At 53.9% G+C, this 13,483-nt stretch overlaps 1 protein-coding gene across 5 annotated transcripts in view; it reads left to right on the top strand.

The window, feature by feature from the left end:
* Shank1 (SH3 and multiple ankyrin repeat domains 1) overlaps positions 1 to 13,483 on the top strand; it is a 50,938-nt gene that overhangs the window by 13,276 nt on the left and 24,179 nt on the right. For 4 of the 5 annotated variants that reach the window (XM_052712636.1, XM_052712635.1, XM_052712639.1 and 1 more), the window contains exons 9-15: positions 1,643 to 1,720; positions 1,962 to 2,028; positions 2,310 to 2,640; positions 3,398 to 3,591; positions 9,778 to 9,891; positions 10,029 to 10,104; positions 10,525 to 10,551. In XM_052712636.1, coding sequence (XP_052568596.1) covers positions 1,643 to 1,720; positions 1,962 to 2,028; positions 2,310 to 2,640; positions 3,398 to 3,591; positions 9,778 to 9,891; positions 10,029 to 10,104; positions 10,525 to 10,551 — 887 coding nt within the window. The remainder of the gene's footprint in view (positions 1 to 1,642; positions 1,721 to 1,961; positions 2,029 to 2,309; positions 2,641 to 3,397; positions 3,592 to 9,777; positions 9,892 to 10,028; positions 10,105 to 10,524; positions 10,552 to 13,483) is intronic. The other variant, XM_052712637.1, reaches the window with a different exon arrangement.

The raw sequence follows: 13,483 nt of genomic DNA, 5'->3' as shown, positions 1-13,483 counted from the left end.
GTTAGCACTCAGGAGGTGGAACAAAAAGATTGGCATGCATTTGAGGCCAGCCTGGGCTGCACAGCTAGTGCCAGGCTATCCTGAGACCCTGCCTCAGGCAGACAACAAAAGATAGGACAATGAGGAAAGGGCTCTCTGGAAAAAATGGTGCTTTATAAAATGAAATGGGAGTTGCTGTGTAGAAATCAATGGATGGAGAATTCCAAGCAGCTCTTTAGCGTGCAAAGGTCCTTGAGCAGAAGCTTGTCTGCTCTGGGGAGGAAGTGTCCAGCATGGTTGGAGCAAGGGAATGTGAGAGGTATTGAGGTTGGGGTAGGATAGCCAAGTGGGTTGTTTGGGTGAGGCCTCTTGGGTCATTTCAGAGACCTAGTTTAGTTAAGTGACTGATGGGGTGTGCATGTCCCCACTGTCTCCCACCTGACCTCTACGCTTTATGCTGTGTGTACTATTCCTTCTGAGTCTGGCAGAGAGTGCAATTAAGACAGATTTGGGGGACTGGGGATGATGGCTCGGAGCTTAAAAGCACTTGCAGGCAAGCATGAGGACCTGGATTCAAATTCCAAGAACCTATGTAAAAACAGGTGTGGTAGCATGAATGTGTAATCCCACTGCTCTTACAGGAAGATGGGAAGTAGAGACAGGGAAAGCCTCCCAAACTCATGGACCAGCTAGCCTAACATAGGCAGCATCAAACAAGAGACCTTGTCTCAAACAAAGCGGAAAGCAGCATTGTCTTCTGACCTCCACATGGGCATAGTCACCCACAGGAACACATACACACATACACATATCGTTCACACACACAGACATGCATGCACAGATACAGACCTGGAATGGAATCTGAGGTCAATCAGTCACCAGCCACGTGACCTTGAACAATGCAGAGAGCTGAGTTTCCTTGTCTGTTGAGATAAGCACAGTGATTTCTGCCAGGCAACTCAGTGAGCTGCCTTCTAAAGCTCAGTTCCTGGAACACAAGACAAGGAGCCCTTCACAGAGCCCAGGGGTCCTTCTGTCTTAGCCACATCTGGAACCCAACCCCCTTAGCAGGAGACAGCTACTGGAATCTGGTGGTAGAAATCAGAGTAGTAGTATTACTTCAATATGAATCAACATAAAATTACTAGAGATATATTTTTGCATCCTAAGTCCATGTAACTTCTTATTTATTTATACATTGTAGTGCTGGAGATTGAACCCAGGACTTTCCACATGTTAGGCAGGTAACCTACAACTAAGCCACACCACAGCCCCACAGTGGGGAATTCTAGGCAGGGCCTCTCCCACTGGTCTACATCCTAAGCTCACTTTTTACTTTTTATCTCAAGACAGCATTTTGCTAAGTTGATCAAGCTCGTCTTGGCCTTGTAATCCTTCTGTCTTAGCCTCCCAAATAAACTAGGGTGATGGATGTGAGCCACCAGGCCTAGCTTCCCAGCGTATTTTATACACATAGTCCATCTCTCCCTCCGAATAGCCACATATAAAGAATGAGTCACACTGTCCAGAGGCTGCTGTCCTGGGTAGTGCTGGCTTAGGTGAGAGTATTTCTGAAGCCCCTGGCATAACCGCTGTGTTACTCACGCTAACTCACTTACCATTCATTTTTCTTTCCTCCTGGACCACTGGCTGTCACTCTCAGGAGACCTGTGCCAGGATCCTCCTTTATCGTGGAGCAAACAAGGATGTGAAAAATAATAACGGACAGACACCCTTCCAGGTCTGGGGTTCAGGGTTGATAGGCGCTTGCAGGGACTGAGTGAGGGGACACAGAGGACCAAGGGGACCCGAGGAATGGCGGTGGGGAATGCTGCAAGGGGAGCATGGTCTGGGAGAGGGAGAGGGTCGGGTCAGCGGAGCGGAAGGCGGGTTGATAGAGTGGAAGGCTGGCTTAGGGGAATTCAAGATGTTTCCTGACCTTGCTCTCTGCTGAGCATCTGCCCCCTGCACCCCTCCTACAGGTGGCTGTGATTGCTGGGAATTTTGAGCTGGGGGAACTGATCCGTAACCATCGAGAACAGGATGTGGGTGAGTGAAAAGGAGTTGGGGTGAAGGAGGAACTGAGGTTCATGTTGGGGATTACAGAGTTGGTGGCCCGACTGGAAGGTGCCAGGGTGGGACACAGACTCCTCAAAGTTCCAGAGAGGTCTGAGGTGTGTGTGTGTGGGGGGTGACTCAGCACTGCTCCTACCCCCACTTTCTCATCTCCACCTTTCTCTCTCTCCCACCACCTCTCGCCCTCACGGTCCCTACCTGCCTCTGTTTCCCCATCCCACCTGCCTGCCCCGATCACCACTGTTCACTCTCAGTACCCTTCCAGGAGTCCCCCAAGTATGCAGCCCGGCGTCGGGGAACCCCAGGTGCAGGGCTGACTGTACCTCCAGCGCTGCTGCGAGCTAACAGCGACACAAGCATGGCTCTGCCTGATTGGATGGTGTTTTCGGCCCCAGGGGCCTCATCATCTGGGACCCCTGGCCCTACCTCAGGACCCCAGGGCCAGTCACAGCCCTCAGCCCCCAGCACTAAGCTCAGTAGTGGGACCCTCCGAAGTGCCAGCAGCCCCCGAGGTGCCCGGGCACGCTCCCCATCCCGAGGGAGACATCCTGAAGATGCCAAGAGACAGCCTCGAGGCCGGCCCAGGTAGGCAGGACTCAGGCCCCCAGCCCCCAGCCCAGCCATTTTAGCACCCACACAGCCAGCCCAGCTACCCACTTCCTGTCCCAAGAGTGGTGGGTCCTCTACCCACCTGCATCTCTAATAGTCTTATGGGTAAAATGAGGGTGTTAGGGATGCTTGGTCTCACTCCTGGCATGAGGTGAGATAGGACACTAAAAGAAAAAGCCTGCAACCTATGAGCACAGACAGGTGTCAGGGTAAAGAGAGAGGAAAGAGAGCAGGAAGAGAAAATTGAGGTGGGCAGGGACTTTGGGAACAATGTCCAAGGCTGTTCAGGAGTTCAGGGAGGGGACGCTGAGAGCTGAGGGAGCAGAAGGGACTGTTCTATGGTAAGGATGCCAGGGAGAGAGGGAGGCTCACAAGGTGTGCCCCAGGTCCCAAGAAGGTGGAGAAGACTGGGAACAGTTGGCTGTGGCCCTGGACCTGCCCTAAGAGGAAGCTAGGAGTCACTGAAGGCTCATGAGCTGGGGGATGTACCAGCACAGGTCCCAGAAGCTGAATCAGGCTGCGTTGTGCAGATCATGGGAGGGATAGAATTGGGAGCCTGAAGACGGGAGACAGGGGTGCAGCTGGTCTCCCAAGGGCACCAGAGCTTGGAAAAGCACTCAATCCCTGTCCCCACCCTGATTCTCTGCCTTCCTTCCATCCAAGGACCCTTGTCCCCCCAGAAGTACCCTGTCCCTCCACTCCCCCCTGCCTCTCACAACTTCTGTGTATGCAGCTCCAGCGGGACACCCCGAGAAGGGCCGGCTGGGGGAACTGGGGGCTCAGGGGGCCCTGGGGGCTCCCTGGGCAGCAGAGGCAGACGTAGGAAGCTCTATTCAGCGGTACCCGGACGCTCCTTCATGGCCGTGAAGTCATACCAGGCGCAAGGCGAGGGGGAGATCTCTCTGAGTAAAGGCGAGAAGATCAAAGGTGACTGGATGGGGCTGAGAGGGTGCAAGGGAGGGGACCTCAGTCTGGAGACCCGAGAGCCCTGAGAGGCTCCTCTGGCTCGGAGGAGAGGGTGCAGGGTGAGGGGACCTCAGTCTGGGGACCCGAGAGCCCTGAGAGGCTCCTCTGGCTCGGAGGAGAGGGTGCAGGGTGAGGGGACCTCAGTCTGGGGACCCGAGAGCCCTGAGAGGCTCCTCTGGCTCGGAGGAGAGGGTGCAGGGTGAGGGGACCTCAGTCTGGGGACCTGAGAGCCCTGAGAGGCTCCTCTGACTCGGAGGAGAGGGTACAGAGTGAGGGGAATCTCACTCTGGGGACCCGAGAGCCCTGAGAGGCTCCTCTGACTTGGAGAAGAGGGAGGCACTGTATGGAACAGTGTCAGGAGGAAGAGGGAAACTGAGCAGTGGAGGGAGACCATTGATTGACATGTAGGCTGGATGGGAGCTTTTTTTCTTTCTTTCTTTTTGTGTGTATGTATGTTTATGGTATAGGTGCATGTGTGCAAATGTGTTTGAATGTGTGTGAGCACATGTGTGTGCAGGTATTGGTGCGTGTGTGTAGTATGTATGTGGAGGGCAGAGGCTGACATGGGGTGTCTTTCTCAATCTCTGTCCATATTGATTTTTGCAACAGGGTCTCTCACTGAACTCAGCCAGGCTGGCTACCCACCTATCTCTGCTTCCTGTGCTGGGTGTTACAGACACCCACAGCTGCACCTGGCCTTTTGTGTGGGTTCTGGGGATCCAAACTCAGGTCTTTGTGCTTGCACAGCAGGCAGTTTACCTACTGGGCCATTTTCTCTCGCTCCTGGAGCTTTTCTTCTTGAGGCGGGGGTCTCATGCTTCCCAAGCTTGTCTCAAATTCACTTAGTAACACAGGTTCACCTTGAGCTTCTGGTTATCCTGCCTCCACCTCCTGAGTGCTGGAATTACAAGTGACCATGCCTGGCCATCTCTCCAGAGGGCAGGGACTAGCCCACAACTTGCAGCCTTCACAGCATGGACAGTGTGTGTTCCTGGACAAATGGATGCCTTGGACACAGGGAACCATGTTGAAGGCAATATAATTCATATCAAACAGAGGGTAATTTTCTGCCAGATTCTTATCTGTCCAGGAGCCCTGCAGTGTAGCAGCTGGGCAGCAGGCTGTCTGAGCTCAGATCTTGGCCCCACCACCTCTTAGAGGAAAGAGTTCTAGAAACCAACTTCTCTGAGCCCTGGTCTCACTGTCTTTAAAACAAGACTCTCGGGCGAATCAGGAAAGTCACTAAGTCTCTTAGATCCAGTCTTTGGATGCTATAATGCTGTGTAAGAACCAGCCTTCCTTCTCATAAGCACTTAAAGAAAGACCAGTGATGACTGCCCCAGCAAGAGGGTCCTTCCAGGGGACACAGATGTGAGGAAGGCCTTGAAGGGTGTTCAGAGGGCCTCATCCAGCAAGTTGAATCCTTTATGAACTTAGTGGTCTGTTTTCCCATAGCAAGCAAGGATAGGGAGGTCAGTGTGTGTGTGTGTGTGTGTGTGTGTGTGTGTGTGTGTGTGTGTGTGTGTGTGTGTGCCTGTATCTGTTATCTATCATGTATACATAAACATGTAACTTTGAATCTAGCCTACAATCTGTTAGCTGTATCTATATTATGTACCTAGCAATCCATCATGTATCTATCTGCTTGTCTATCATCTGTATATCTAGCAATCTGTGTGTCTATCAGTCTTGAGGTAAGGTGTCATGCTGTAGCCCAGCGTAGCCTTGAACTGATTCTGTAGCCAAGACTTGCCTTAACTCCCAGCAGTCTTCTTGCCTCAGCTCCCTGAATGCTGGGATGGCATACATGAACCAGCACATTTTGGTTTCTAACATTCTGTAGCATTTATGTAGAAAACGCTTCCATGGTCTCCTTGTGTCCTCAGCTACTAGGGTGCCTCAAGTTTTAGGGATATTTGGATGTCTTGTTCAATTTTCATTTCACATACTGTCATCTGGCCTCTCTCCAGACACCATTTTCTGTCCACCACCACCCCCCATTTAAAAAGGTATTTTATTCATTTATATTTGTATATACTATGGGAATATATATGGTGCCTATGCCTGTGTGAATATGGAGACCACCATTTGCCTGTTTCTTTGAGGCAGAGTCTAGGCTGAAAGCCAGCAAGTCCCAGCAATCCTTTTGTCTCCACCCACCTTAGAACTGGGACTATAGGCATCCAATGGACACCCAGCTTGTTACATAGGTGCTGGGTCCTGAACTCTAGTCCTAACGATTGCACACAAATGTTCTTAATCACTGAGCCATCTCTCCAGCCCTACTTCCATTTCTGAGAGCTTGTTTAGAGGTCCTAGCAGGGGGGTGCAAATACTCACATACCCTTGATTGAAGAATGGTTTTCCTCTGTAAGAGAAAGCCATTTTCTTAGACTGAGTGCACATTTCATGGGGGACGCACATGGAATGGTAAGGAGGAAGGGGACACCTGGCTAGCCAGCCAAGCCAGCCAGATCATCCAAATCCACCTTGGAAATCAGTAGGATGAGAGATGTTACAGCTGGCTTCCCTTCACATCCACCCTCACTATTTTTAAAAAATCGTTATTTATTTTTGGTTTATATGTATGTATGCTTTGCCTGCACGAATGTATGTGTACCATGTGCATGCCCAGTGCTATGAAAGTCAAAAGAGGGCATCAGACCCCCTGGAATTGAAATTATCGATGGTTGTGACCCACCATGTGGTCGCTGAGACTAGAACCTGGGTCCTTTGTAAGAGCAGCCAGTGCTCTTAACCTGAGTCATCTTTCCATCCCCCACTTCCCTATTTTTTTAAGACAAAGTGTCTCACTATGTAGCCCTCCCTAACCTGGGACTCACTGTTGTAGACCAGGTTGTCCTTAGACTTGCAGTAATCCTCCTGTATCAGCCTCTGGAGTGCCGGGGATAAAGGCATATGCCCCCATGCCCAGCCTCTTCTGTCCCCTCGATCAATATTCCCCATGTAGATGTTCCTCCAAGGGCTGCTGGTCTGGAAGCTCTCCTCGGGCGGGAACTACATGGTTGTGTCCAGCTGTGTATCCTGGTACCTGACACTTGATCAGTGCTCAATAAGTGTTTCTGCAAGCAAATGATTGATCTCAAGCCCAAGCAGTCAGGTCTGGCAGAACCGACTGAGAGCACAGGTCCCTGAATGCCCTTTTGATAACTTGCAGCCATGACCCAGGGCTTCCTCTCATGGCATTGCCCCAGATCCTTGGGAGAGGGGGCAGTGTGTAGGGAGAAGTATCCGGGAACCTCATGGCGACTCCTACTGTCATCTGAGCTCTAGGGAGACTTTTCAAGTGTGATCCTCAGCATCTTTGTGTGTGTGTGTGTGTGTGTGTGTGTGTGTGTGTGTGTGTGTGTGTAGCTATGTGTACACTTGATCCTCAGGACCAGTCCTCCTTGCTTTTTTGAGACAGGGACTGTCACTACTCTGGAACTTGTCAAGTAGGCTAGGCTGGCCAGCAAGCCCCAGAGGTCTACCTGTCTGTACCTTCCCACAATGAGATTACAGTATGTGCCACTGTATCCGACTTTCTCCATGGGTTCTGGAGGACTGAATTCAGGTCCTCACACTTGTGAGGCAGGCACTTCATCTGCTAAGCCATATTCCAGCCCTTTAATTTTTTTTTTTCAGTAGTTGGAATTGAGTTCAGGAGACAAGCATTCCATCATTAAGTTAAGCACCCCAGCACCTCACTAGGGGATTCTAGGCAGGGGCTCTACCACTGAGCAACACCTCAGTTCTTCACTGAGGGATTCTAGGTAGGGGCTCTACCACTAAGCCACACTCATAGCCCTTCTTTCACTTTTTCATTCTGAGACAGGGTCTCACTAAGTTGCATAGGTTGGCTTTGAACTCACTCTGAATCCAGAAACATCTTGAATGTGCAATCTTCTTGCCTCAGCCTTCTGAGCGGCTAGGATAACAAGCCTGTGCTACCAGCCCCAGCTTGCCTTCAGATTTTTTAAAAACAATTTATTTTTATTTTATATGCATTGGTGTTTTGCCTGCATGTGTGTCTGTGTGAGGGTGTCAGATCTTAGAGTTACAGACAGTTGTGAGCTGCCATGTGAGTGCTGGGAATAGAATCCAAGTCCTTGGGAAGAGCAGTCAGTGTTCTTAGCCACTGAGCCATCTCTCTAGCCCCCACCTTCAAATTTTTAACCTAGAAAGAGTTGAGGACTGAGTGAGGAGAGAAAATAGGTGAAGGACCAAGTCCAGACAGAGTTGGGGAAAATACTGGAGATAGAGAAAAGACAGTGTGTCTGTTGCTATTAGCAACAGTGTTTAGGTCCTTGGATGGGAATTCAGGCACACAGTAGCCACTCAAAGCTGTATTCCTGGAACCACACAGGCTTGTGTTCGAATTCTGACATGCCGGTAACTAGCCTTGTGACCTGCGGTAGGTGGCAGGTGGCTCTTGGAGTCGAGCTTCAGCTTCTTTGTCACTAACATGGGGGTAGTAAAAGTATCCTCTCTCGAGTTCTAGCCTGGAATCAGAGCCCAGGCTCCTTGCCATCTCTCTCTGCTTCAACCAGACAAGGGACAGGATGGTGACATGTGGCAGGACAGGTCTGCTCAAAGGGCGGAGCGTTGCCGCTGCCGACAGCTGTGGGTGGGGAGGGAGGATGATCAGAGCCAGGGAGGAGACAGAGACTCCAGGGAGCATCGGGGTAGGAGTGGGGATAGCTGTCTCCAGAGCAGTCATCTGAGCCATAGCACTTTGGAAGGAAACACCCAGCTAGGCTGTGGATGGTAACTAGAAGGGACAAGGACCAAGTGTGGACCTGCCCCTAATCAGGGGGGACTGTGCCACAGAATCCACTCTGCTCCCCAAGCCTACCTGATGTGCTCCTCAGGTTCAGGAAGCTCACATGCCGGAGTGTCCCAACTTGGCTCTCCACTGTGCTCTCTCCCATTCCTCAGACCTTCTGTTTTTGGTTTTGAGGCAGGGTCTCTTGTAGCCCAGGCTGGCCTTGAGCTCTCTAGGTACTGAGAATGACGTTAAAGTCCTCGTCCATCTGCCTCCACTGCTGGGGTTATAGATGTGTACCACCATAACAGTTTTGCTTTGTTTGGGGGTTTGAGTGTGAGTGTGGTGTGTGCACACTTGTGTACAGGTGCACATATGCAGAGGCCAGAGGAGGGCTCTGGGTGTCCTGCTGAGTCACTCTCTGCCTTAGTCCCTTAGGACAGGGTCTCTCACTAGACTTGGAGCTGGGCTAGTGACAAGCAAGCCCAATGGTCCTCCTGTTTCCCAACAGCAGTGTTAAAGGTCTGTGTGGCCACACTCAGCTTTTGTTTCAACACAGCTGCTGGCATTCAAACTCTGGTCCTTAGGGTTGACCAATAAGCATTCTTACCCACTGAGTCATCTCATCACCCCCTATCCCTAAGTTTTTGTTAAAATCTTGTGATATAGCCCAGGCTAGCCTCGAATTCACACAAATCCTGTATCAGTTCTTTCTTTTTTCAAATAATTTTTATTTTACTTTATGTGTATGATCACTTTGCCTGTGTGTACACCACTTGTGTGCTCCTGGAACTGAGTTACATATGGTTGTGAGCTGCCATGTGGGTGCTGAGAATTGAACCCAGGTCCTCTGGAAGAGCAGCCAGTGCTCTCAACCTCTGAGCCATCCCTCCAGCCTGCAGTCAGTACCCTTAACTGCTAAGCAATCTCTCCAGCCCCCATGCCTCAAATACATCTTAAGGACATCTTTGGGTGTCGGGATAACAGGATGGTGTGTACCAAGTATGTTGGGAGCAAAAGAGAAGCCTAGACACCTCAAGAAGGGGCTGGCTTCCAACTGTTAGAGGGCTTAGCGGGCATGCACAAAGTTCTGGGTGCTATCCCCAGCACCACATAAACTGGATTTGGTGGTGCACACCTGTCATCCCAGCACTGAAGATGTGAAGGCAAGTGAATCAGGAGTTCAAGGTCATAACCAGCTGTACAGTGAGTTTGAGGCTGGCCTAGAATACATGGTAACTCGTCTCAAAAATATAGTGAGGCAAGGGAGGAGGAGGAGGAGGAAGAGGAGGAGGAGGGGGTGGGTAGAAGAGAAGAAAGAGGCGGGGGAAATAAAGGAAGGAAAGCTCAAAACATTTCCCTGTCCCCACTGTCCTATCCAGTGCTCAGCATCGGGGAAGGAGGCTTCTGGGAAGGCCAGGTCAAAGGTCGAGTTGGCTGGTTCCCCTCTGACTGCCTAGAAGAGGTGGCAAACCGCTCCCAGGAAGGGAGACAAGGTAACAGGGAAAGGTCTCCGTCACACCCTGCAGTCCTCCTGTCTCTCCTGCCCCACCGCATGGGGGTGCAGGAGTCTGGGGGTAGGCTTGAGCTTGCTGTTTACAAAGTGAGGGACCAAGGCTTTTTGTCCCCGCAGAAAGCCGAAGCGACAAGGCAAAGAGGCTCTTCAGGCATTATACAGTGGGCTCCTACGACAGCTTCGATGCCCCAAGGTAAATGTCCCCACACTCTTGGGTGTCCCCCCATTCCCAGCTCCCTTCGCACACCACACTTTAAGGCCTCTCTCTCCCGTCGATCTACTTGAAAGCTGGGAGAAGGCAGAATTCCGTTAATGAACAGCCCAATCCCAAATCTGCCCCTGGCAGCCACTGAGACCATCTAGTTTAGGGATACCCAAAACATGGGTTAGGGTGTCTTGGGGTCCCAGGTTCTTGTGTGGGGGCTAGTTAAGAGCCCTGCTCTCCTTCCTGTTCCCCCATCTGTGTGCAGTCCCATACTGTGGACATATGTACATCCTGTGTGTCAGACAGTGTGTGTGGGGGGGAACCAGCAGGACCCAATGGGTGGGAACAGGGAGAGGGGCACACTGACACCTGTCCCCTCCTTGGCTGCTGGCGGACTTGCCTCTGAAGTCTGATCAATGGGATTGACTCAGGGAGGTGAGAGGGGCGGGGCAGGGTGGGGATTGGGCCAGGACGGGGTGCTTGTATATGGGGGATGAGAATGTGTATGTGTGCATGACCAGAGTTGAGGAGTCCCAGCGCGTGGACATCGTCTCTGCCAGTGTGCATGACGCATCCGCGTGCATGTACAGGCAGAAGGCCCTTAGTTGGATATCACTGTAAATATACCCTAACCAAGGCTGTGTGCGGCAGTCCTCAGTGCACATGGGTGCATTTGTGTCAGTGTTGACTGTGGGGCTGGCTTTGCACATGTGTGCTTCTCTGACTGTGGGCAAGCACTGCCAGAGATGTGCACGTGTCTGCTCACATGTGACCAGGTGACAGATCTCTACACACCCTGTGTCACTGTGTGGGCTGTGTTAGCCCAGTGCTCTGTCTGTCTTGTCTTCTCTTGATTGGTCTGGAATTCAGAACCTGGAATGCTGTGGGAGGGAAGGGCAGAGGAGGGATAGGCTCTAGGGGCACAGGGCTCTGCTGTGGGGAAGAGATGCCATAATCCAGGGTCTGAAAGATGACACCCTCCTCTGCCACCCCATCCCACCCCAATCCAAGGAAGGGTCTCCCTGTTCACAGTATCCCTCCATTAAATGTGTCCAAACCTGTGTCTGTGTTCTGGCCAGTGGGGGAAAGGTCTGGGCGGGGGAGGAGAAAGGAATGATATCATGGGTGGGGACAGGGTGGGGCTGGGGTGCCAGCCACCCTGCGCCCCAGGGTCTGAGGCGGATCATCTTGTGCCTGTTCACCTGGTACGTCTCTGGCTCTGGGCACTGGGTGAGTATGGAGGCTCCCCAAGTCAGCCTCTCTGGAGGGGAGGTGTCTCCTGGGCCTGGGTCTTGGGGTGATGGGAGGGGTCTCTTTCAACCCCAGTCTCCATCTTCCCTTTCTTATAACTACGTTTCTGTCCCTTCTCCGCCTCTCCTGGGGCTGAGATCCAAGTGTCCCTTCAATAATGCCTTCCCTCTGCTCTACCTGACCCAGTCTGCAGTGACCTGGCTTGTGTGCTCACACTCCGCATCTTACTGTTGGTCCCCAGCATCCCAGCTAGAGCTGGGCCGCACTCGCTTGTGTACCTACCCTCGTGCGGTGTGCCACCCTCTCTCCTCCTGCCTGGGGGGGCGGGGCGGGGGGGGTCCCCGGCTCTGGTGAGTTGTGGTGTGTGTCCCCTCACTGCTCTCTGTTTCGGTGTTCTGGGTCCCAGTTGAGTGTCTTGGGTCCTTCACCCCACGCCACCACTACCCCCCCCCACCCGCACCCTGCCTTTCGCCTTTCCTTACTATGTTGGGGATGAGGTGTGTGTGTGTGTGTGTGTGTGTGTGTGTGTGTGTGTGTGTGTGTGTGTCTACGCTGAGGGTGGGCTGTTTGCCCTCTCTTGGGGACGTGTCTGCCTCTCTAACCCTTGGGTGTCCCTTGCCTTGAAAGTGTGGTTCTGTCTGTCTGCTCGTCCCCGCACGCGGTGGCGAGGCATCTTATATGATGTGTGGCGCTGCGTCCTTCTCCCCGCGCTCCCGCTCTCTGGCTCACTCTCTCTGCACCTGCGCGAGAGGACTCTGGAAAGGGGGGGGTATAGCTGGGGGGGGGGACAGACCGGAAGTGACTCCCTCCCCCTCCCCGAGCCTTGCCCCTCCCCCTCCTCCCGCCAAAGGGGCCCCCGCGTTACCCTCCCCCGCCCGCCCCCCCTCCGCCCGGCTGCCCGGCGCAGGACGCCAAGGGGTTAACGCTGGGCCGCTGCTGCCTCCGGAGCTGTCCGCGGTGCTGGAGCCTCAGCCATGCGCTGTCCCCCACGCGCCCCCCGCGGCATGTGAGCCCCCCGGGGCTGCCCGCCTTCCCGAAGGGGGGTGCGCGCCCCCTCCCCCGGCCCCTCCCCCCCTCCCGGCGCGGGTCAGCATGAGGCGGGGCCTGGGGGCCCGGACACGGGGGTTCAGCCGAGCGGGGACGGGGACGCGGCGGCGGCGGCGACGGCGGCCGCGGTGGTGGCGGGGGCGGCCCGGATCGGGACCCGGGCCGGGGCCAGGGCCGCGGTGGCGATGGCTTTGTCTGCAGTCGGGGGTGGCCCCGGCGGGGGCGCCCTACCCCAGCCGCCCCCTGCGCTCTCCTCCAGCTGGCCGGCGCTGGGGCCCCGGCGGCGCAGCGTCTGGTACATTTACAGGTAACGGAGCGCCCCTCCGTGCGTTCAGGGCCCCCAGACCTGTCCACTTTCCTCTTCGCAGACTCCCTTCTCTAGGCCTGAACCCTCCCAGACCCTCTCTCAGCAGCTCAACACCCGCCTCTCTTCCACCTCCCTCCTTCCTGTGCCTCAGATGCGGCTCCAGGGCCTCCTCTGCTCTCCACCAGGACTTTTTGCCCACCCCCCAACGAAAAGACCCCACTGCAGCTAGACTCTGCAACCCACTCTTGCCCTTTCTGGTACCCCTAACTCCTCTACTCTAAGGAGCCCTTCCCCAGGGTCCCTCCCCAGATACCCCAGGCCCCCTATTCCCTCCAATCCTCCGCATCCCCGCCCCTCTTCCTAGAGTCAGCAAGTCCCCCCATTCATACCCCTGTCTCCCATTCACAGTCGGTCCCACACACACACACCTCCATCACACAGGCATCCCGCCCCCAGCCTTCCCTCCCCTCCTCTTTTTCCGCTGCGTGTGTCACTGTGCGGCTGTGCGTGTGTCAGTGATGTGTGTGCCTGTGACCGCCTGCGTGTGTGAGGGACAGACAGAGATGGGAGGCTGTGGGCTCCAAGCCCACCCCCCCCCCGTGTCCATCTGTGTGTCCCTGCGTGGGGGTGTCTGTCTCTGTGTGACTTGGAGCCATAACGAGGCTGTCTGGGGACTGTGGTGCGTATGTGCGCCTGTGTGTCTGTGTGCGTGCGCGCACACGTGTGTGTGTGTGTGTGTGTGTGTGTCTGTGTGTGTGTGTG

Source organism: Peromyscus californicus, unplaced genomic scaffold (genome assembly GCF_007827085.1).
Source record: "Peromyscus californicus insignis strain IS unplaced genomic scaffold, ASM782708v3 Scaffold_4__1_contigs__length_199733344, whole genome shotgun sequence".
Taxonomy (NCBI): domain Eukaryota; kingdom Metazoa; phylum Chordata; class Mammalia; order Rodentia; family Cricetidae; genus Peromyscus; species Peromyscus californicus.
The sequence above is the reverse complement of the archived record's forward strand: the minus strand, read 5'-3'. Positions and strand labels throughout refer to the sequence as shown.